This window comes from Crassostrea angulata, chromosome 5, assembly GCF_025612915.1.
Source record: "Crassostrea angulata isolate pt1a10 chromosome 5, ASM2561291v2, whole genome shotgun sequence".
Lineage (NCBI taxonomy): Eukaryota > Metazoa > Mollusca > Bivalvia > Ostreida > Ostreidae > Magallana > Magallana angulata.
Genome location: NC_069115.1, coordinates 22,124,124 through 22,147,530, shown reverse-complemented (window position 1 = coordinate 22,147,530; position 23,407 = coordinate 22,124,124). Strand labels below are relative to the sequence as shown.

The 23,407-nt window shown below is 33.2% G+C and overlaps 1 protein-coding gene across 1 annotated transcript in view; it reads left to right on the top strand.

Annotated features, from left to right (window-relative positions):
- Nucleotides 1-23,407, top strand: part of LOC128185225 (uncharacterized) — a 160,679-nt gene that overhangs the window by 21,790 nt on the left and 115,482 nt on the right. The window contains exons 2-5 of the mRNA XM_052854876.1: nucleotides 937-1,123; nucleotides 4,368-4,623; nucleotides 7,610-7,749; nucleotides 11,318-11,393. Of these exons, the coding sequence (XP_052710836.1) occupies nucleotides 937-1,123; nucleotides 4,368-4,623; nucleotides 7,610-7,749; nucleotides 11,318-11,393 (659 nt within the window). The remainder of the gene's footprint in view (nucleotides 1-936; nucleotides 1,124-4,367; nucleotides 4,624-7,609; nucleotides 7,750-11,317; nucleotides 11,394-23,407) is intronic.

The following is a 23,407-nucleotide window of genomic DNA, read 5'->3' as shown; positions in this document are numbered from 1 at the left end:
AGTTTTACATAGGAATATATAGAGATAATCTTCTTCTCAAAAACTATTAGGCCAGGAATGCTCAAATTTGAGTGGAAGCATCCTCAGATAGTGAAGATTCAAGTTTGTTCAAATTATGGTCTCCAGGGGTAGGGTGGGACCACAATTAGGGGATCAAGTTTTACATAGGAATATATAGAGAAAATCTTTAAAAATCTTCTTCTCAAAAACTATTTGACCAAGAAAGCTCAAATTGGCGGGTAACCATCCTCAGATAATGTAGATTCAAGTTTGTTCAAATCATGGTCCCCGGGGGTAGGGTGGGGCCACAATGGGGGATACATTTTTATACATAGAGAAAATCTCTAAAAAATCTTCTTCTCAAAACTATTTGGCCAGGAAAGCCCAAATCTGAGTGGAAGCATTTCCAAATCGTACATAGATTCAAGTTTGTTAAAATAATAGTCCAGTTGTATGGTGAGGCCACAGTGGGGAATGAATTTTTACATAGGAATATATAGAGAAAATCTTTAAAAATATTCTGGGAAAGTTTTTCGGTCCAAAACTCAGTACTTAGTGTGAAAGCACAGGTTATGCAGATATAAGTTTGATGAAACCATGATACCCTAGAGAAAAGTGGGGCCACAAATTGGGGGGGGGGGGGGGTATATAGGAATAGAGAAAAATCTTCTTACAGGTACAACAACAAAAGGGGCTTGGTATTTACCAAAAGAAAGAGGTGGATAAAAATTGGCAGATTTTCAATTTTTTTTTTAGCAAGATCTACTGTACTTAGTTGTCAAGATATTTTGATACTGTAATGCTAATTTGATCAGAATTAAGGCAATTGTTGCTCAGGTGAGCGATGTGGCCCCTGGGCCTCTTGTTAATTTTATTCATGCTTTGTATTTTTATGATCAGAAATTATTTTTAATTGTTTTACATGTATTTGAAAAGCTGGAAGATTAGGGCGAAAGTCAAGAAACTGTTGACAACTGCAGAGCACCAGAGGTCATTTAGGAATAAGACGAATTCGGGAAGAAAATTAATTTATTTGTTGGAAGATGACAGCGGAGAAATGAAACTTATATCATTTGGGGAAAACGCTGAAAAACTAGAATCTTTGAACTTGCAGATGAATAAGGTAGAAATCTGTTCTGAATTCTCACAAAGGATGACATACCTAAACATATGTCATTGGCTCCATTTGATTCAGTGAATTATAGAAAAATCTCCCATGATTTTGAATTTATTTTTGAGAGTGAAAAAAAAGTGACACATCTTGATTATTGTGAATAGCTTAATGATCGCTTTATATTTTAGAAATTGACATATTATTGATGATTTTTTAGACCCACTATATTATAAACAATGAATATCATTCTGTTTTGTGACCCTGTCCTTCGCATGAATAAAATAGGAGGGTCCTAGTACAAAAGAGGATACACTGTAATATGTATGTGAAGAAATTAAGCAGATTGGACAAGTCGTTAGCATATCACATGACGTTGTTTATTGCCAAAATCTCACTATTAGTTAAGGGAAAGTGTAGCATTCAGAAATATCATTTGTTGGAAACACAACTTACAAGAAATACATTTGTATATATGAATATTAATGACATTCATTTACATTTTTCAGTGTCTTTATCTGTGATAACACTACAAATTGATTTTGTATTCTCAGTCCCAAAAATTCAAATGACATGTTGTTGGGGCACAAATGGGTATTATATTAAAGAAATGGAAATCATATGAATATGTCATGACTATTTAATCCTGCAATTGCTAAAAATTATATAAACATAAGTAATACGGAATCATTCCCAAGTTTGAATATTATGAGGTGATAATTTTGGTTGCAGCATAGACAAGCCTAATTCATAAAGCCTTTAGGGGTTTAATGGATTTGACCTTGCCATGCCCAAAAATATCTCCTCATAATTAATACTCAAAGAATAATTACTGATATGTATGTTACACGACACGCGTACAACTGACAGATCATTTAAAAGGTTAATCAAGTTCACAACTGGACGTTTTAATTTTTTCAAAATTAAGCACACTGAGGTACATTTTCTCCATTCACTCACACACACATACACACACACACACACACACACACAGATATTTTATATATATATATATATATATATATATATATATATATATATATATATATATATATATTATACACCAGTGGTAAAAAAGAAACTGTGCATTATTTAATATATGAAAAAACATTTAAAAATTACAATGAACAAATTTTATATTTTGTAATTAAATACTGTTAACACGTGTTCGTAACAACATCTCATAACACATTAATGTCAAAGACGAATAACGTTAATTTCAGCACACTCGAAAGTCACTGTTATTTGAAATTGAATTAACAAAATCAATAACGCGTGTGACCACCATTTGCGTTCACGCATGCCTGACAGCGACGCCTCATTGATGCCACTAAAGTGTTCAGAAATGCTTGAGGGATGTTCCAGATGTTGGTTTAAGCCTGGCCTAAATCAGCCAATGTCAATGGCTGATTTGGTAAACGGTTTAAACGTCTTTCCATTTCATCTCAATCGACGACAAATCCGGGGAAACAGCTGGCCAAGGCAAGACATCGACATTCTGTTGAGCAAACAAGTCCCTGACTACTAGTGATGTTCCAATCATCGATTATAATCAAAAATCGATCGATTGTTGTCGCATTCAAAGAGCTCGATCATAAAAGGTTTCATTACGATTAATCGGTTAAGGTTTTTTTCCCTTTCAACGAGCACATATCATAAACAGAATATTCTAGACGCGAACTATCTAAACCCTAAAAAGGAATTTGGATGCATTTTGGTTTCAAGAAAATTAATGTTGGACTGCCTACAAAGAAAAGTCTTTTGAATATAGCTTTTTTATCGCTAGAAATACTAAGTTAATCAAATTACGAAAGCCCAGTAATGAGTCTGTTCATTGTAGCTTGTTTACTTACATTTATTTAGCACTACACTATAAAATATAAAAATTTCCGATTATAATTGATAATTAGTTAGTTGCGGGAAACCGATTATCGATTATGAAAATCTCACCGATTCCCATCACTACTGACTACACGTGCAACGTGTGGCCTTGCGTTGTCTTACTGCAGAGTGATGTGATTTTGATGTCTCTGTATGATGGGTATCACATGACGCTGAATAATTTCATCTCGATAGCGTACGCCGGTGAGATTTCCATTGACAATTTGTAGAGGGGTCCTTCCACGTGCTGATATTCCATTCCACACCATAACGCTACCTCCACCAAATTGTCGACGTTGCACAACACAAGCATCCTGGTAACACTCCCCAGTGCAACGATACACCCTACAACGGCCGTCATTGCTATCCAAATGAAATCTGGATTCATCAGTGAACAGAATATTGGTCCAGTCCTGTATTCTGAATTGCAGATGTCGTGTGCACCATGCTAGTCTGGCGATACGATGACGTTGAAGCAGTACTGGGCGCACCGCTGGACATCTTGGTTTGATGTTTTGCTCGCGCAGACGATTACTCACAGTCTTGGACTAATTGGTCGAAGCCCTGGAATTCTACGGGCAGTTTCGATGAACTCCAAAGGGTCTTGCTACCGTATTTTGTGCCATTCCAGCTTGCAGCATCCCAACAGCACGATTACCTTGGTTTTCGTTGAGTCGTGGCATGACATAGGGGTAAATTTTGTTGAAACTAAAGTGATTTCCTTAACAAAAAAATTTAAACAAATCCTTTACAGTTCTTATTCCAAACAGTGTTGGCCCGTAAAACTCGTGCGTACAAATTCTTCAATAAACAACAGGTGCTCACTAACCATGAAAAACATGCACCTGGACGATAACCATCCGATATTGTCAAAAACAATACCATTATTGATTGTTTAAATTTTATAAATACAAACAATAGATATTGAAAAAGTATACTAAATTTTATAATGCACAGTTTCTTTTTTCTGCTAGTATATATATATATAGACATGATAGATTTTGACAAAACATTGACCAGCTGAAGGAGAAAAATGTACCTAAATGCTCGTGTATTTCAAAGGCCTTCAGATGTGGAGCGAAGCTTAAAGTCTAGGAAGACTGAATGTAAAAAGTGTATCCCAACCATAAATAACGATTTACATTTTTCATGTGCTTTCCTAGATTAAATAGATTATATTAGAGCAAAGATTAAAAACATGAACATGTACGATGAAATAATGGACAATTGTTTGAAAAACCTATACATGTATATAAAATTCCATTTTCCTTTTCATATCCTTGCTGGTCACCATTTCAACATTGTCTTAGTAATAGAAAAAAATCAAAATCAATTTGAAATTACCGGTAATCATTTATTATCTTTCTTTTTTCAGGAATATTATGTATCAGGGGCCGAATTTAAAATCTCAAATCCGAAATTTCATTTGTACCACAAATATGAGCTTAAGTTTGGTAAATCCACAGTAATTAAACCAGTGAAAGGTGACCTTTCACCATGTGTGGGAACTTTTCCAAGTACAGCCAAACCAGCAGGATCTCAAGCAGAAAGTTCAGATAATGGAAAGAGTCAGTTTAGGCCCATTCCTCTAAAGGCAGTTCGAGAAAATATGAAATCAGGATCATTCTTTGGTAATTTTTAACTCTATATTTAATTGATAACTTGGATTTTAATTATTGTCATTCAATATTGTTTTTTTTTTCAGTCTTTACGAGAGCATTTTAAACTTACTTGCCAGCAGGACCAGTGATCTGTCTAAAGATACAGATCCCTTCAATAAATCTACAGACCTCAGGCTCACCCCCGCATTTTTTATAGCTTAGAAAGAATGTTTTGCATAAAAATTTGAAGAACACCCATTACCTAAATTCTGTTCTTTATTTATACATGTAGTTAACATGGTTAAAGTTAAAGAAAGTATAAATACAAGTTTCGTATTAAAAAAAAAAAAAATTAAAGTGTGTCTGATTTTGAAAATACATTTGAACTTATATCTATATATCTCTAACACTGATATCTTGAACAAATGGATACCATATATCCTGTAATTTTCGTTATGATCTAATTTTTTATTTATAAGAAGCTTTTTGAATCGCAAAAAGTGACTAAGGCAAATTAAAAGTGTTAAGATTTTCCCCATTTTTGAAAATTTTGTGTGCGAAAAAACCCCAATATTTATGTATATTTACGGTATGTTGAAGTGATTTGTAAGTCCCAACCACTTATTTTTAGCCTTGATATCTCAAATACTTGGATATCTCGAAGTTTTAAAACAGTACCATCTAGTTCGAAATAACGAATTGATTGTATTTACAAGCTCATCGGACTCTTCTTTTTTGATTTTCACTGACCCCACCTCAAAATTCACTGGCTTTGGTCATTGGAGTTTTCATGAAGGCTGGAACTTTTTTTAAAGCCACTTCATCACAGATTTTAAATTAATGTATAACTTTTTATGCCTCTCCTTTGAAGAAGGGAGGGCATATTGCTTTGCTGCTGTCCGTCTCTCTGTCTGTCCGTCTGTCTGTCTGCTGGTATGTCGTTGGTCGGCCGGTCCACCAACAGTTTCCATTCATTTTCTTTACAGAGGATAAACAAATGAAATTTGGTATACAGGTTTATCATGATAATATCTAGGTCAAGTTTGATATTGGGTACAATTGAGCAATTTTCGACAGTTATGTCCCTTGGACGTAGAAAAATTCTATTTATTTGCCATTTTCGTTTATTTTCTTTGCCGAGGATGCACATTTTTACATGAAATTTGGTATACATGTTTATCTAAATATTATCTAGGTCAAGTTTGATTTTTGGTATGATAGATCTATTTTCAATAGAGTTATGGACATTGAAAAATTCTATCTATTTGCTGTTTTTGTTCATTTTCTTCGCAGAAGTTGCAGGAATTGAAATGAAATTTAGTATACAGATTAATTATGATAATATCTAGGTCAAGTTCGATATTGGGTACAATTGTGCAATTTTCGACAGAGTTATACCCCTTGGACTTAAAAAAATTCCAATTATTTGCAGTTTACGTTCATTTTCTTTGGGGATGTTTCGAAGGGAGGGGGGCATAAGTGTTTCACAAACATCTCTTGTTTCAAATGGGATACCAAAAAGCATTGAAGCGTTTTGGTGTAAAATTTATGATCCCAGGGGCTCGTTTCATAAAGGGTCGTATGTCCAGACTTTGCACTGCGCCGATGTAAATACGGGACTAGTTCAAATATTTGCATTTCATAAAAGAGCGTATTTTTACGTCCAACTAAATTTAAGCCAAAATTTTACGTCTACTCAAAGGTAGGCATAAGTTTGGACTTAAACATAAGTAAGCATATATATTATGAAACGACAATTGTACTTTATCATTAATGCGATTTAAGTCACATTTATTGTCACATTCAGATACTGAGAAAGAACAATTTATACTTTTAATTCTGGAATTTGATTGCCACGGGTCAGTTTCTCCGAAATTAATGTGCACATTGGGATTCCTCCCGAATAAATGTGCACGGGAGAGAGAAAGAGAGAGAGAATAATTTATATATAAAAAAAATGTATGGCTCTAATTTTAATTTTATGTGTTGCATTTTAAAAACTTACATTATATTTTTTCTAAACCATTTTTTTTCTTTCTACAACATTTACCATGAACAAGTTTAAATCAAATTTAGTAATAACTTTACCTTTTAAAAATCTCTCATTAAAATTGCTGTCCGAGAAAAACGCTAAATTTTTTTGTAATTGATATATGAACAGTATATTTTTATAACCTACAATGTATGTACCTTTAGATGCATTAACATGGAATGCAATTAATACTGAAAATCGAAGCCGATTAAACTCACTTATACTTATGCACAATCAATTTGTGATTCTCTTTTTAAAGTGAAGATTTCGATTTTATTTAAATCCATTATCGGTTTCAATGGAGGGGACCATATAGTATGACTCTAAAGGGTTCATTCACCATGGAAATTGAACAAAAATTAAATAGTAACAAAGTTAACATTGAAGTCTATGTGGTTTTCAGTACTGTGTTGGTAAGAAGTTGCTTAAAAGCTTTTCCCATCTTAAAAAAAAATGCAAAATTGTAACTTCACTTTACACATTTTGATTTTTTTTTTATTAAGATGGGTAATCATTTTAGTTGTTGTTGGACTACTTTAAAAAATATATACAACAGACCTCGTTTTGGACGAAAGTTGGTTCAGCATGGTTCAGACTTTGTGACTGGACAACCGACATCATATAATCTTGAAATAATTTACTGTCAACTTCGATCATGTGTTGATCCATTATTGTTCTTTTTAAATGTTTATTCTTTTTTACTTCGATAGTGGTGTAAACTCTCATTTTCTTCATAGTATGAATAATGAGCACCTCGATGCTGTTTATCATATGAGCATGTTTTTCTCTCATATAGGATGTAGAATTAAGTCACTTAATGAAAACCAACTGTAGACTTTTACAAATACGGATTTGTTTTTTTCAAAACGACAATAATTTCGCTGAAACCTACACGCTCGGTTTATGTTAAACATAGAATTAACCTTGAACAGCCTTTTGGTCTTATTATAAAAATCATGTCTTAAACTTTTTTCTCTGTTTTAGATGTAATGGGATTTTTTAAAAAGATTTCACAGCCAGAGATAAGATATCAGAAGACAAGTACATTTTATGTGCAGAAGATATGTCTCACTGACGCCACGGGGGAGGTTATATTAGGACTATCAGCAAAATATAAAAATAAGGTAAGATGTGTATATAATAGGGATGGGACGATACACCGATGCACTGGTGCATCATGGTAGTTATTTTGACGATATTTGGATTGATACATTTACCATTAATACAACAATATTTAAGCGAACTTTTTTTTATTTTCCAAAAATATCCGAGCTTCATATATCGGCTATTTTTAGTCTGCGCGCCTAATATGAAAGTACAAAGATGGTGGAAAACATTGTAAAGTTGTCAAAACTGTTAGGAAGCTAATTATATAATCTGGAGTGTGGAAAATTTTGGATTATTTGTTTATGAAAAAGCAGTGTATATGAGACTAAAGTAATTTGTAAATTGTGCAACGCTCATTTTAAATATATCAAAATAACTTTGGACACTACAGATTGAATAAATTTTTAACCCTTATTCATGTTTTCATTTAGTTGAAATGTATCGTGATATGTATTGTATCGCATCTCATGTATTGTGATATGTAACGAATCGGCTAAGAACAGAATCGTCCCAGCCCTAGTTGATAATAGGGATGTAAATTTTTTATCTCTGAATATTTTTTTTTCTTAGAGCTTATTATAATTACTTGAATGGAAATACTGAAGACTTGAATAGTGAAGTTTGTTGACATGCACAAAGTTGCATATGCTTGTTAGTTTGAATTGACTTGAATGAGGAACTATTGTAAATGTTTTATGATACATTACTAATGTTAGAAAGTATAAAATGTCGAATAGGATGCTTGTAAAATATTGATTAAGGATGCTTATTTGGGGTAAAATAAAAAGGTCTTGGGAGGCATTTATAATTTTGGTAAGTTCTTGTGAATATAAACACAACCAAAGCATTCTATTTTCATTGGGTGGTCAGGATTAACATGTTAATTAATTAATAGATAACATGATTTGCAGCAGTTAATCATAGATCTATATGTTTTCCTTCATTTTTGCAATTTAAAGGGGCATGGTCACAATTTTGGTCAAAGTTTATTTTTCTATTTTTATTGTTTACAATGCTTTAATAATTCTAATGATCAGTCAAAATTTGAGTGTCAGTCATAGAGTTGATAAATTTAAAAGCAAGATACAAAGGTTACAATTCATCTTTTTGTGTCTGAGGTTATATTAATATATAATCACTCACAGTTATGGACGTCAAGAAATTCATTGATAAATACATTACTTTTAGGAAATTCTACATTATGCATGTTATGACGTCAAAATAATCTGCAATCCTTTAAAATACCAAACACATAAATTGCGAATTCAAGTCATCCCTATTTTTATACCCCCGCAAACGAAGTTTAGGGGGGTATATTGGTTTCACCCTGTCCGTCTGTCTGTCTGTCCGTCTGTCCGTCTGTCTGTAGACGCAACTTTGTCCCCCCTATAGAATTTGTACATATGTTGAACACCATCTGAAGATGTGCACCTGCAATTTTTTTTAAGATCAGACAAGATTTAATGATTTTATGACAGTATTCATTTTCCTTATTCTATATATTGTACACTAATGTTGAAAAGTAAGGGAGGTAATCCTTACAGATTTTATTAATTAATTAATAGAAAACACTCTAAAATATATTTATATAAATACATCCAGATGGAGTTTTTTGTCTTTATGTCTTAATTAATAAAAAGAAAATTATTTTTTATAAGTATTCTATCAACTGACAATGCAAAGTTTTTGTTTGTCAATGATAAATTCTTAGGAGCTAATGAGAACATCAAAGACAAGTGTGGCTGAATTCATTTGTCCCAAGGGAGCCATTATCTGAGCCATGGCTCAGATGGAGCATGTGTTTAGGGGAAATTGATAATCTGTAAAATGGGTGATGGTTTTGGGGCTATTTTAAAACTGTTTCATGTAAACCAAAAGGTCTATCATTATAAGGAAATAAATAATATATTTATTAATAAAGAAGTTAAACTATTTTTAGAGGTTGTTTAAATTTATTTGTCAAGTAATTTGATGAAGTGACCCTATTGGGCATTAATTTAAATGAAATTCAAAATTACTGATATGATTGTAGTGTTTTGGCAATTTTAAAATTGTTTGTAATATTAAATTTTCTTTTTTACATATTTTTACATAGTATGGTAATTATGGTAATGTTTTGGGAGTTTATTAAATTTAACAAGCTCATCAAAGAAAATCATAGTCCTATGGGATCAATTTTCTGATATGGAGTTCAATTGTGCCATAGGAGAAAGTGAGGAAAATTGAAACAACTAATTGCATCTGTCAAGACTCTTATTAGAAAGATATTGAAAGTTTTATCAACAGAAGAGCATTGCTTGGCTACCGGTATTTCTTTTCACTGCAAAGGGAGGGGTTATTGTAATTTTGTTGGTTTTTCTTTGAATCAATTAAATTAAAAAAATATATCATCAAATACATATACATTTGTAAATGTATTACTGTTATAGATATGTATTTACAGTGAAATTCTGACAATTTTGATTATAATTTTTCTTTGTTAACTATTTTTTTTTTTTTTACAATTCTAGAATTTGTTTTTGTATGTGTTCCAAACCTTAATTATTATTCAATTCAATTATTTGTCCCATTTGAAATTAGCCTAGCGGGGGTATTAGTCCCATTAGGACAGTTCTAGTAATAATCACTACCAACAAATGACAATAGTTACAACACCGTCATTAGATTCAGAAAATCCTACAGACTAAATAGAAGCGATCGAGAGACCGATCTCACTTCACAGCTAACTATGACATCATCTGATTCTGGATGACGCACAAAGTGAAAAGATAGTAGGCTTTCAAAAACGGTTTTAAAACAACAAAAACCAAGATTATAGATAAACGGATTCCGATCGAAGTATATTTAGCACAATCTTATTTTTAATATTCTGTATTTAATAAATCCCATTGGTAATTTGTCTTTATAATACCTATTTTTGTTGATGCTGCCGAGTTGTGTGATATCATATTTTGCATCGATATCAAATAGGAATGAATGTCATGTTTCAGTCAATGAAAGGAACAAATATTATTGTCTTTTATGATATTTTATCACATGTTTATCCCAATATACGGTGGATATCACTCATGGAATAAGTATTTGATATTCCACTTTGTGTTCTTACGCCACGTGACGTCATAATTAAAATTACGTAGCTTTAGACAGATCATTGACGTAGAATGAAAAGTCACAAAATAATTGAGTTGAAAAGCGTAGATCATGATCGAGTTATAAATGTGCAGCATTTAAGTCTGTTTAATTTTTTTAATTGATAAAAAATATACCAGGAATTGAAAATTTTAATGTTTCTTTGTTAATCTTCAAGGAACTTTTTTCCATGCGTAAACTAGTTATTGACGTCTTGTAGTGAATGTGTTATGCGGCACACGATTACAATGTTTACAGAAAGATAAAGGTTTAACAAAAGATTGAGGTTTAATTTGTGGTAAAACATGTGATAAAAAGAATCTCATGATTTGCGATGGTACTACATTATTTTTATCCAATGAGTTGTGTGTTTTCTATCCCCGAGCCTTGGTGATTTCTCATCTCCTAGAGCTCTGCAATCTCTTTTGTTTTAAACTTGTCAATGATATACTTCAGTTTGAGAAACTAAAAAAGCTGAAAGATCAAGTCATTGGTGTGATGAGCTGTTACTGGACGAACTGTTATGGTCAAGGTAATGCAAAGATTAAGGTTTAATTATTTTTCAATAAAAGCATGAATACAACTGATAAAGACATGTTGAATATGAGGGTTGTTCGGAAATTATTGAGACAACACAAATCTTTCCCTTGACGAATTTTAGTGAAAATTGGAATAAAAATTGAAGAAACCCCAACAAATAATTGAACAAAGTAATATGAAAAGAGTATTCAATACTGTGTTTTCGACAGCACATAAACAAGTCAGTGGTCTGGGTACCCGGCACAGGCATAAACCCGGAGATTAAAAAGCTTAAAAATCTACTTTCTTGGTGTCCATAGACTTACTGTTTATGATAAAAGAAATCAATTTAACTAGTATATAGGCTAATTGTTCTCCAACAATTAGAGGTCTTTCCACTTTAATCTTTTTTAATGAATTGCTAGATTGCTCAATAAGGTATAAAAAAATTATTATACTTATGATATATGTTGTACTATAAAATGTGAAAACCACAAAGCCATAAAATTATAAATGATTTTAAAGCGATTTTTTGTTTTATTTCAAGCCATTTTTTAAAGAATTCCATGTTGTACAAATCGTAAACATTTATTAAATTATTTTTCTGAATTTTTTTTCCATTTACTCTGAACAAAACTGAGCCAGTGAATATTTTCTACACAATCATATAAGCAGTAAACCCAACAATAGAAGAGTGTTCTAGAGGCTAGCTGTCTTTGTACAAAATGAATGGGTTGACTGTAAAACAAGTTCCACTTGAGTAACCACAGGACTTGATGTGTTACCTGGCTGACCCAGCTCTAGAAACCCGGCTCTACCTTTAGTCGTTTCAATTTTTTTTTTCGTAAAAATTTTAAATATGAAAGACAGTCGTTCTTCGAGGAGACTGCGAAATCTTGTTTTTTAGAGATCTGCGACTACTAAAGGATAGACAGAAAAGAAAATGCAAATTTAATTCGTATAAAATCGGGAAAGGAATACTTGTGGGTTTTAATTAGCTGCAGGTCTGTAGCTCCCAGTCTGAAAGAATTCGGATGGAGAACCTGGGAGCTACAGGGCCACCCATTGAAAAAATTGTATATTTATTGCGCAGAAAAACGTGCGCTAGTTTTCGACTAATTTACCTTATTTATACGCAAATTCTGTGATAACAATCAGTACCATTAAATTCTTCATGCAATTTACTACTGATATCGCCTCTTTATTTGCCTCACACTTTTTCCGAAACACGCTACCGACCTCGGAAAATCGAGTATGTTGAATTTACATCGAGATCGAGAGTCACCATTTTTACATGTAAACAAAGTGCGCCACATGAATTTACGGGACTGGTGATGGTGTTTAAAAGACTATCCGAGGCAAGTGAAGAGACGATATTAGTAGTAAATTGCATGAAGAATTTAATGGTACTAATTGTTTTCAAAGATTTTGCGTATAAATAAGGTAAATTAGTCGAAAACTAGCGCACGTTTTTCTGCGCAATAAATATACAATTTTTTCAATGGGTGGCCCTGTAGCTCCCAGGTCCTCCATCCGAATTTTTTCAGACCGGGAGCTACAGACCTGCAGCTAGGTTTTAATGCTCATGTGTTCATCAGATGCTATCCCGGAATCAACCAATTGCGTAATTTTACAAAATATTAAATTGCGATAAAAGTATCATTTACAAGGTACATTAATGTACCATAAAACTGATTAATTACATTGTATACAGTTGAATGAGATTTTAACAACTTGCAAGTAGATGTAAGCACAAACATTTATTTTCAATCTGTGTGATGTGAAATAACGTTGAAATTTTAACCATCGAGATCAATACGGTTACATCGTCTATCGTACAAACTTTAAGTCATTGTGTTGAAATCGTTGTAAAAACCATGAGTCTAAAATAAATGAATTAAGTTCATACAAATAAAAATCTAATAATTCCAAATTGTTTGCACACAATTACATACACTCTCTCAGAGAGAGAGAGAAAGAGAGAGAGAGAAGAGAAGAGAGAGAGAGAGAGAGAGAGAGAGATAACTTGTGTGTTGATTATAATATTTAGATTAAAGTTTTATCACTGAACTATATTATTTCGCTCTTAGTTTCTATAGTTGGTCATTTTAGCGGGATTTTATTTTAGGACTCCGCGTGCTTCGCATGTCCATCAGTTTTTAGCTCACCTGAGCTGAAAGCTCAAGTGAGCTATTCAGATCACATTTTGTCCGTCGTCCGTCTGTCTGTCTGTCCGTATGTAAACTTTTTACACTTTGAACTTCTTCTCTAAAACCGCTTATCCAATTTCAACCAAATTTAACACAAAGCATCCTTATGGGAGGGCGAATATAAATTGCAGAAGTAAAAGTCCGATCTGTATTCAAAGCAGAGAAAACCTTGAAACTGTAGAAAAATGGGGGTGCATTTTTAAAAATCTTCTTCTCAAGAACTACTAAGTCCAATTCAACGTAGTTTAGCATAAATTATCCTTATGGGAAGGAAAATATAAATTGCAAAAATTAAGGTCTAATTCTGTTTCAAATCTGAGTTATTACGAAAATCATAATAAAGGAAAGGCGTGTTTCAATCAGTTTAATAACTTCGGGTTCGGCATCCGGTAAAATGGGTAGGCAAGACTTGGCCTGGGCAAAATAAAAGATTTGCAGTTATTAATCTGCCAATGTTATTAAAATTTCGGGATATTTGATTGACCAGTATATTTGTATTCGCTGTAAATATTGCTGCAAAATAATGCGTATTTGGAATTGACGATTGACGATCTGCCCCGGCTTTTATTTTGCCACGGTCCGGGTTTGCAAACCAATTTTACCAAGACTCGTATTCCATACTTCTAAAACGAGGTTCTTTGTTTAAAGCAGCCATGACATTATACGAAAAAGGGTCGATTTGACTATGATGAATTTGCTTGGTGTGCAACAGTTCGCGTATGAAGGGAAATTTTTGAAACATGCAAAATATATTGGTGCCGATTTTGTGAAGTGAATTGAGGCAAAATATTTCAATGCTTTGACAGTTTTCACAGATGACGTTGGTGTTAGCTTGTTCTGATTTTCGTTTCGTTTTCATTATTTATGCTTTTTAACCTGGGAACTATCGTCTGTATTACGTATCAAATCAAACAGAGACTTCGGTAAATCAAACAGTTAACTGTTTACCTGCGCAAATTAAGCAAAATCTGATGTATCAAAAAAGTACTGAAATACAATTCATTCTATCGGTAATTCGGCATTATCTTTTGCGGAATGGTAGATTAATGCAATAGGTTTTGTTAAGATGCTCGGCATTTTCTCGAGTTTATTCAGTTTAAATAGAGTTTGATACCGCTGACGGAAATATGTAGGTATATATACATGTATACAGTACCGTCAACGCGGATCCCGTATTTGACCGCGCTCCCCCCGCGGTTATTTAATCCTTTCCGCGTTACACCATCGCGGTTAATTCATCGCGGTCCTCGCTGCAGCCATGTTTAAACCGCGGCGGTGTGACCTACCGTTGAACAAGGTGATCGGAGATTTTTGCCTGTATGCTATTAGACAGTAAGACGGCCACCTAACACTGAGAGTCGTTCTATACTGGCCATGTCTGATGTATTGTTTTCATTTCACATATTAAAATGATTACGTATTTTTAATGCACATTTTCAAAACTCCTTTTCGATTATTTTAGAGATGTTTTAATTAAAGAATCATCTGCACCCGTAATAATTTTCATGTAACTGTTGATATACCTATTATTTCAAAAATATTTAATCATTTTTATAATGTAATCTACCTGACGGAGAGGGTTGGAACTATTAAATATTATTTTTCGATTTTTTTAATGATTTTAAACATTTCCGACTACAAGAATGTTTTAATCCATATCAGTTTGTAGCTCGTTTTACGGCACTCTCTCGATGCTCAAGACAATTAATCTAGTCCGTGACAGGCACATGCTACACGGAGAACGTTTACCTACGGTCAACGGCATGATATGAAAATGTTACTCAACCCTTAAAATACTAAATTATATTGACATAATTTTATGGTAGTTCAATATGAAGCTACAACACAAATGTACATGTAGTATCAGCTGCGAATACCGTTTTTCGTAACCGCCCCCTCCACCTCTTGAACGTTTTAAAGACTGTAAATTGTACTTGACTTTAGTCCCAATTGTTTAACACAAAGGTGTGAAACCATCGCATTGACGGGAAATCACTCTACGCTTGAATGCACAGAATACACTGGTACATGTATATGAGACAGGTGGATAATCCGTGTAATAACGAGTGACCATCAGGAATTTCATTTGTTTTTCAAACAATTTTACTAACGGTAATGACAATAAATAGTTATTCATTTTACTGTTATCTGTTTAACTGTTAAACGTATTTAAGATGCACCCCCTCTGCCAAAAAAATAAAACCTTCAATAGAGAGAGAGAGAGAGAGAGAGAGAGAGAGAGACTGTCGATACTCAAGACAATTAACCCAGTCCGTGACAAGCACACGCTACGCGTTGAACGTATACCATACGATCAACGGCAAACTATGAAAATTTTACTTTACCCTTGAAATATAAAAAGATATTGATATCATTTTATGTGTGTTGAATATGAAGCTACTACACGTATGTCGTATCTGTAGCGAATTATAACGTTTTTGTATCCCCCCTTTCCAACGTTTTAATGACTGTCAAAGTTAAATGTATTTGTCCCAATTGTTTTACACAAAGGTGTGAAACCATCGCACTGACAGGAAATCACTCTTCGCTTGAACGCACAGAATTCACGGGTATGAGGCAGATGGATATTCCTTGCAACAAGTGACAACCAGGAATTCTACCCGTATATCAACAATTTATCTAACCAATAATTGTTTCATTTTACTGCCTTCTTAAACTGTAAAAGGTGTTCAGTGTCAAGCATTAAATTAAACATCATAAACAGTGTTAAATACTTTATTGTTAGACAAACTTCTTTTTTTTCTTCACATGAAGACTAATAGAACGAAACTGTTTTCCTTTATCAAGGAAGAAGCACGTGGTGCAGCTCGCGGGCTGATTTGATTGACAGGTGAAGCACGTGGACTCAGACTGAAACTGCATATTGGATTCAATCACAATGTCTTTTATGAATACTAAACTTAGGAAATTTTTATATTAGTATATTTCAATTGAATGCAGTGGCGTCGTGGGGGGGGGCCTAAAGAGCATTACCTTCTCTCTCTCTCTCTCGCTCTCTCTCTCTCTCTCTCTCTCTCTCTCTCTCTCTCTCTCTCTCTCAACATGGTAAAGAAGCCTCCTCTGTAAGATAGGTGTACGGTTAGACGAAGCCGTACGCAATTTGTCGATTTTCTTTTGTCTTGAATAGGTGTGAAAACCCCTAGAGCATGTCGTTTTCTACCCTAGGTTTGTTAATCACTATACACAGGAAATGATCGCGACTTATAATTTATATACAATGAAGGAAATGTGTACCAAAATAGTTGGCATTTGAATTTTTTTTTAAGTAACTCGAGATGCATGCATTTAATAACATGTAAAACTTCCCATGTTGTTTTGTGATGTAACAACCTCATTCCATTTCTTGTAAAGAAATGTCTATATTCACGCACACCAGAACGCCTAGCCATTGTTTTATGAAAATCACAGAATATACGTGTATATACACTGTATCATTTTAGGGCAACACTTAGTTTAAAACTGAATAAAACCCGTGCGATGTGAAGAATCATACAATTTTAATTATGAGTACCTTTTTCCTTTGTGTTTTAATAAGGATAACTGATTTTTCTTTGAACATTTAATTGTGAGCATGTGTTTTTATAAGGCTACACCTAGTCGGTCTACAGAGCTGGTTGAAATCAATTTTCTTAACAAATTATAATTTTTTTATGAAAACAATGACGCTTGTTACAGCAAATAAAAAGTCGTGATTTTCCGTAATATGAGCGATTAAGCCACTTTTAAAATTTGAATGAATTTTTAACGGTTTCATAGGATAAAAAGGTAAAATGATATTGAAAAATAAAAATATACATACCTGAATATTTATAAAGTAAATAAGTTCTATTAATTTTACATTTTTTTTTGTTAGATTTCAAAATCTAATTTAATCGTATATCGATATATCAATAAGTTAGTAAAGCATGATTTTTCAACCACCTGCGGACATGGCTCATTTCACCTTGGATTGTACAGATAACAGCTTTAAATGATTAGAATTCAAATATTACCCAAGTATTACCAAATAAACAGCAAATATTAAAAAAATATATTTACCATCAAAATTTGTGATATTCTATAAAAGGATCATGATTATCTTCATGCATTTGTTAAACTTACATTTATGTTTAATGCATGTTATATTTTTTTTAATCGAGGGAGATAACTCGTGTTTCTTTTCGATACTTTTTAACACCTGTAATCGATCGTTCAAACCGCGGGGGTATTGTCATTATGGGTGATTGAACCGCGGGGGCACGCGGTTTTTACCTGAGACAGGTGTTTACACCGCGTTGCAATTTGGACCGCGGGGGTGCGCGGAAAATACGGGATCCGCGTTGACGGTACTGTATATATGATTCATTTCGAAAAAATAAATTGTGTTCTTTATTTGTTATAGTGCATGTTTCTTGTGTGTTAATTGTTTACAATTTCTATTTACTAACCATATTTGAGTGTTAAGCTTCGAATTATAAGCAAGATACAGAGATTTGCTCACAATTCTATGTTTGTACACAGATCTTAAAAACTAAAGATTAAAAAAGTAAACAATTTGTCAATATTTTTAAAGAAAATTTTCCAAGTCTGTTCTTCCAGAAACCAACTTTAACAACTTATTGTATTGTAAACTTAACCTTCTTTCGTCATTATAACTCCTACTGTACATGTTATCCTTGACTGTGTTTGTGTACATTTGTATAAACTGATTTTGAACCTCAAATTATCCTGGTTTGTATGCGAGGTAAATAACAGTCATTTAATTATAATGGAGAAGACGAATTAAATTTTTGAATGTTTTTAATTTGAGGAATTGAGCACATTGAGGTACAATTTTCTTTTTCACATCTATACATGTAGGATTTTTTAAATAAAAAACAATAACTATTATTATTTTTTTTTAAAAAATACAATAACTAGTAAGTAGTTGATGAAAAAAATGTACCTATATGCTCTCATATATTTTGATCGCTTTACAAAGTGGGGGTGGGGGGGTGGGGGCAGAACGAAAATATAGGGAATTGGAAGTTCACAACTTAACAGTGTACCCCTACCAATTGTTTAGTATTGTATCTTGCGTAGGATTTTCTTATTCTGGTAAAAAATAGTATTTCATGAAGGTACAATGTCAAAGATTACGTGTATGCAAAAATAAGTGTAAAATTCGAATACTTTACAATATTTATTTTTTGTTATTCTACCGAGGGACCATATGGCACAATATCTTTTGAACGCCCATTGTTGCTCAGGTGAGCGATGTGGCCCCATGGGCCTCTTGTTAAGTAAAACAGTAGAGATCACGCTATGCGTGCATGCTACCTTGCTCCTCCTACATAGCTAGATGAAAATTATCGAATGAAAACGTTTATGTTTTAAGTTTTCTTAAATCCTTATTTAAAAGAATCTTCCTATTTAAAATAATTCAACAATAATTTGCTTCCGACTTCATGATATAACTCATGTACTGGCGATCAGAGTCTCTTTTCTTTGCTATCGTATTATTTTTTTGATAAGATAAATTCTTTATATATTTATTACTTTTAACATTCATTTGTTGATTACCTGGTATTTTACCGTGTCCTGTTTACAACAAATATGTGTGTAAAAGGGTAAATAAATATATTAACAGGTTAGTCAGCATTTGTAAAATGTCAGCTAAATCGCATGCATACAGTGAAGAGCAGGCACGTTCAACAGAATGATAAATATCGTCATTAAAAGCTATTGACTTCATGTGTGTATCCAGTTGTGTACATATCATAAGAAATGTGTTACATGTACATGTATAGTTTAAAAAGATAAAATAATGATAATAACAAAATCTAATATTCATATTTTGACTACACACTCAATCTTACTTCAGATAAGAGAAGTGATGACGGATTACACGTAGGTAGTTGATTTCAAGATTTCTTATCTGAAATTCATTGTTTAACTTATCATTAACTGCTTGTAATTTTACATCGTCTATTCACGAGGGGAATTTGATCGGCAATAGTACTACAGTAGTACGCAATAGAGAATGATCATACGAATTCTGAATAAAGAAAAAGAAAGATGCTTGTAAAAATAACAACTAGCCGAGAATCAAGAAAACGATATAGGAAACTAAAGAAATATCGGATTAAAGTTGGAGCAATTTTTCATAGCAATTTTAAATGGATGAGAAATATTCAAGTACATGTATAAAAATAAAAACTTAAGATGGTTTATAAAATTATTGACAGCTCGCTGAATTAACAAAAATATATCGGATTAAAGTCAAACAGTTCCTTTAATCAATCTTAATGATTACATTCATCTAAAATTAAATACTAATAATAATAGACTAATCTAAATTAAAACTAAGTCCGCTTCCCGGTTGTCACTGAGTACATGTTTCACGCAACCTATCAAAAACGGTGGAACGGATGGAAGATCCGATTTTAAATTGATTGAAATACATTTGTAATATATCATATAAATAAAGAAAAATTCTTGTCATATTTACCACCTTGCTAAAGTAGATCGGGCAAAAACTAAACAAAACTATATTGAGAAAAATCAAAGCGTTCAGGCCATGTCTACCTCATTAATAAACCGCGCAAACCATTCACAAAGCATGCAGCTATTTTTAGCGAAGCATACTGTTCAAGAAGCGAACCGTTCCGTTCACAAAATGAACCGTACCGTTCACAAAGCGAACCGTACCGTTCACAAAACGAACCGTACCGTTCAAAAAGTGTAACGAACCGAACTGTGTAACTGGTGTAGTAGCACGTTTCAGGGTCTGTAGTATCACTTATGGTTTCTTCTTTTTACAATCCATTTGTAATCATACTTGTAAACACAAAATCAGACTTTAGGACCTGGCGATTCTTGTTTTGCTATTGTCTGAAACCAAACCATATCAAATCATGCACCTATATAAACAGTAAAATAAAAGCGATTGACTATCAAATTTTGGAGAAATAATATGGTAAATTTGCAACTGGTCCATGGCCGTTCGAGATAAAGAAAGTTGTCGCACGTGCTTTCACTTTTTAAAACAAACAATATTTGATGCTTAATGATAGAATGCTTAATTAAATTGTCCAAGTGAACTGAAAAGACCACATTAAAGGGGAGGCAAATTTCGTTTTCACAGGGTATTGAGAGATGCTTCATATTAGTTAAAATTTTATTTTACTTTTGATCCAATTATAAGGGTGGTTAACACTCCTTCATACTTTTATTTTTGCTACTTGCTCATAATAAGCCCAGAAAAAAATAGGCCTTAAAACCCATCGTGTGTGTATGTGTGTGTGTGGATGGTCAGTGGGGAATTAATGAAATGAACAAACTCTTTCTATCTTTCCTTGCGTATCAACACAGATTTATTGATCCATTATTTCCAAAATAAACACTTTAATATATGTATTCATGCAATATATTTTAAATAAAATGGTTACATTTATATCAATTAACTTCGATTTCATTTTGCTCGATTTTATTTCATTTTGCTTCTGTAGATTTCATTTTGGTTTCATTTAGTTTTGATTTTGTTTCGATTGGTTTCATTCTGGTAGATTTCGTTTCTATTTTGTTTCGCACTTTACAGATACCGAATTTTTCTCAAAAGAAATCAAGAATGGAGAGAAAATGTAAATTATGACATTTTGAAATGAAAATAAAAGATTAGAAAGAAAGAATAATTCTTATTTCCGTTTGTCTGTAAGGTGTTTAAAAAATTCGGATCGGAGCAGTAAGAAGCGTTAAAATGACGTTGTGATGGGTTTGGGGTTTAAAACATCCGGATCGGAGCAGTAAAAAGCGTTAAAATGACTTGATGAGTTAGGGTGTACTCGACGAAGGCACGTTGGTCAGTTTACCAGGAATGATCTAATTATGCCATGGACTAGAAACTTTTCAACTTTATAAACTCTATCCTGGTTTACATTTTGATGAAGTTTTAAGGATTTTTCTTTTTTCCTAAGGGAATAAGAGAGAATGTCTCAATAATTTTCGAAGAGCCACTTGTAAAGGCTGACATTAAGCACGTTTTTTAATAAAGATATCCCTTGTTCTAGTTACCGATATTTACCTGTTTATTACAATGAATGATCAATGTTTTATAGGAAAATTATAAATGTTTTATCATATTAATTAAGTCTTATACTAATTAGATGAATGTTATTAAAATATAGTTTGATATATAATATATAGTTTAATCACATGTAACTATAGAGTATAGCTAGTTTTTAGCTCTCTTGAACTGAAAGCTCAAGTGAGCTATTCTGATCACATTTTGTCTGTCGTCCATCTGTCCATAAACTTTTCACATTTTCAACATCTTCTCAAGAACTACTGGGCCAATTTCAACCAAACTTGGAACAAATCATTCTTAAGCAAAGGGAATTCAAAGTTGTGAAAATTAAGGGCCACACCCGTTTTCAAGGGGAGATAATTAGAGATTATTGAAAAATTTCGAGTAATATTTAAAAATCTTCTTCTCAGAAACTAATCAGCCCCGATAGCTGAAACTTGTGTGGAAGCATCCTCAAGAAAGGTAGATTCAAAGTTGTGAAAATCATGACTCCCAGGGGTAGGCGGGCCCAATATGGCGAGGTCGAAGTTTTACATAGGAATATATAGAGTAAATCTTTAAAAGTCTTTTTCTCAGAAACTAATCAGCCAGGAAAGCTTAAACTTGTGAGGAAGCATCCCCAGGTAGTGTAGATTCAAAGTTGTGAAAATCATGACTCCCAGGGGTAGGTGGGCCAACAATGGCGAGGTCAAATTTTACAAAGGAATATATTGAGTGAATCTTTAATAATCTTCCTCTAAGAACCAATAAGCCAGAAAAGCTGAAACTTGTGTGGAGACATCCTCAGGTAGTGTAGATTTAAAGTTGTTAAAATCATGAACTCAGGGGTAGGGCGGGCCCACAATGGCGGGGTCGAATTTTACAAAGGAATATATAGAGTAAATCCTTAAAAATCTTCTTCTCAGAAACCAATCAGCCAGGAAAGCTGAAATATATGTGGAAGCATCCTCAGGTAGTGTAGATTCAAAGTTGTGAAAATCATGACTCCCAGGGGTAGGGCAGGCCCACAATGGCAAGGTCGAATTTTACAAGGAAATATATTGAGTAAATCTTTAATAATTTTCTTCTCAGAAACCAATCAGCCAGGAAAGCTGAAACTTATGTGGAGACATCCTTAAGTAGTGTAGATTCAAAGTTGTGAAAATCATGACTCTCAGGGGGTAGGGCAGGCCCACAGTGGGAGGGGGGGGATGTTGGAATTTTTACATAGATATATATACAGTAAATCTTTCAAAATCTTCTTCTCAGAAACCAATCAGCCAGGATAGCTGAAACTTATTTGGAAGCATCCTCAGGTATTGTAGGCTCAAAGTTTCGAAAATCATGACTCTCAAAGGTAAGGCGGGCCCATAATGGCGGATCCGAATTTTACAAAGGAATATATTGAGTAAATCTTTAAAAATCTTCTTCTCATGAACCGTTTGGCCAGGAAAGCTGAAAATTATGTGTAAGCATCTTAAGGTAGTGTAGATTCAAATATGTGAAAATCATGACTCACGGGGTAAGAATGGAGCCACAATGGGGGTTCAAAATTTTTACATAGGAGTATATAGTGAAGAGTCTGATAAAATCTTCTTCTCAGAAACTAATCAACCAGGAAAGCTGATGCTTGTGTGGAAGCATCTTCAGGTAGTGTAGATTCAAGTTTGTTCAAATCTTGATCCCCGGGGGTAGAATAGGGTTACATCAGAAGGGGGGAACAAATCTTTATGTAGGAATATATAAAGAAAATTGTTAAAATCTTCTAAAAAA